The sequence below is a fragment of the Orbicella franksi genome, chromosome 11 (genome assembly GCF_964199315.1).
Source record: "Orbicella franksi chromosome 11, jaOrbFran1.1, whole genome shotgun sequence".
Classification (NCBI taxonomy): domain Eukaryota; kingdom Metazoa; phylum Cnidaria; class Anthozoa; order Scleractinia; family Merulinidae; genus Orbicella; species Orbicella franksi.
In genome coordinates this window covers 20016582-20018951 of record NC_138155.1, presented here as the reverse complement: position 1 = coordinate 20018951, position 2370 = coordinate 20016582, and the positions used below count along the sequence as shown (strand labels likewise).

At 41.3% G+C, this 2370-nt stretch overlaps 1 protein-coding gene across 1 annotated transcript; it reads right to left on the bottom strand.

The window, feature by feature from the left end:
• Positions 1 to 227: 227 nt before the first annotated feature.
• LOC145502846 (galanin receptor type 1-like) lies at positions 228 to 1980 on the bottom strand. The gene has a single exon (XM_081482241.1). It carries the CDS (start codon positions 1724 to 1726, stop codon positions 404 to 406), a length of 1323 nt encoding a protein of 440 aa, XP_081338367.1. The 5' UTR covers positions 1727 to 1980; the 3' UTR covers positions 228 to 403.
• Positions 1981 to 2370: the final 390 nt, after the last annotated feature.

The window sequence follows — 2370 nt, the reverse complement described above, 5'->3', positions numbered from 1 at the left end:
CGTCAGCTGAGTAGAAATTGCCAGTACCTAAAATGGTTGACATTATGACTGGTTGTTAGTCTATAGAGAGAGCTCTTGAGGTCAAGAGTCGCTTATCAGCTAACATCAGCCACACCTTCCTCGTCTTAAACCCGTGTAAACTCTGTGATAATCTAATTTCTTTATAATGATGTATGGTTATTTTACATTTCAAATCCTAACGAAAAACAGTTTTCTCTGGTCAAATGACGTCTATCGCGGTATATTCAGTCATTTTTGAGATGAAAAATGTACCCTTCGAGTAAGGAAATAATGTGCAATAAAGCGGGCAGGAATTTGCAGAACATGACATGTACATGCAATAAAAATCAGAAAAAACAGACCTGATTTTTCCAAAGATCCTAGATTATTTCATTCTTTTCCGTTAACAGTCGCTCTCGCGAAGTTCATGAAATAACTTATATGACCCAGGATTTAAAAGTGTCTCGAGGAATGATAACTCCAAGTTCATAATATTCAGGTTTTCAAAGTTGTCAACATGTACACTGACTTCATTGAAATTGTTGCTAATATCAATACCGTGTCTTGTTAATGTTCGCCCGGCAGTTCCGTTATGACTAGGTGAAAGCAGATCTGCTGCAGCTGCGGCTTCCACGGGTTCGGAAGTGGGCTGTCGACCAGCTGACGGCTGAACTCCACTAATCTTACGAACGAATTTTCTTGTTTCAGCGCTTATCTTTCTCAAGGGCCGCATACTATGCCGTCCAATCCTCGCAAATCCGGACCTGAATTCTCTGCTTTTCAAGGCGTAAATAAACGGATTTAAAACACTGTTAGCGTATGTAAAAAGGCGACATACTACAGATATGTAATAATAAAATTTGTTGGCTGCAGCATTTCCAAAGTCTATCCAAAGCCAGAAGAACTGATTCGGAGACTTGCCGATGGCAAAAATCATAACAACGATGACGAACATCCTTGCCAAGTGGATATTCTGTTCTCTTCTCAGTTTGAGTTCGGCGCTCTCCTTGCTTAAAGTCGACATTTTGCTTAGCGTGCGCGTGCGACTCCTCTGTTTTCTCATCGACATCCTAGAAAAAAGCCTGAGGGTGTTTGAACGCAAGCTGCGATAGATAAGTAGATACGCCATCGACATGGTTATCAAAGGCAAGGCGAATTGAAAAAGAAAGAGTGCAATAGTGTAAGCTTGGCTGTGGCCCACACTAGACCAGTGTTCCTTGCAAGACTTTTCAGAGTCGTCGTATCCCAAAACGATAAAATAGGGAACGCACAAGCTGAGGGAAAAAATGTGAATTGCCAAGGCGAACATTACGACTGTAGCTGAAGATACACGCTCCACCAGAGGTCTTGCAAGCGCTCTGTATCTGTCTAAGCTAATAGCCGCTAGAGTTAAAGAAGAAGATGTTGAAAACATCGTCACAAACGGCGATAAAATTTTGCACATCGCTTTCCCAAAAGGCCACTTGTGGTCCAGTTCTTCTATGGCCAAATCCAACGGAATGCCGACAACTGGTGTTATAAGGTCGCACAGAGCCAGGTTAAGGATGAATAAATTCGGAGGTGTTCGCATCCCTTTCACTCCGATGATAACAATAACGACTAAACTGTTCCCAACACAGCTTAGTACGAAGACCACAACATACAAAGCTATCTTGGTTATTCGGAACTCAACGGCTTCGGTGAAATCGCCAGCACCCACTCCGAGCGAACTACTGTTTGCTGCCATTTTGAAATCCTATCACTGTGGCCGCCTGTGAAGACTTAATAAATGAGCCGATCCGCCTTATTTGTTTCCGCCGAGTCGCAGTTGTTATTCCTATAGATTTTCAGATAAAAATACCAATAACTTTGACCTGTCGTCCGTTTACGCTGCAAAAGCACAGATATGTTGAAAAAACATTGTCTTAGGAAATAAAGGACAGTCGGGGCAAAATCAATCAATGACTGAAATACTGACTTACTTAACTCAGTAATAATCCTTGCGCCCACAGCACGTAAACTATTTAAAAACACTCGTCACTGTAGGGTATTAAAGCCATGTGAGCATTGTATAATTATCAAAATGAAAATATGTTACCATCCTACTTCGAGAGAAAACAAGGACTTTGAAAAAGGTGACAAGTGTTTAAAAGCATCACTTTCAGATGGTTATTTATTTAAATTTAGATTAGACTTTCAAATAAGAAAGTGAACCGTTCGTGACCATTCTGTGAGGGCGTGAGCAATTTTCCCGCTCTCTTGATGTATCTTTTACGTGCGCGTGGGAGGCGAGGTATGGCCCATAGGCTTTGTACGAAATCCAAGCGAGTTCATTTAAGTGAAAGCTATTGACTAGATTTTCCCTTGGCGCTATTATTTTTTTTTTTCAGT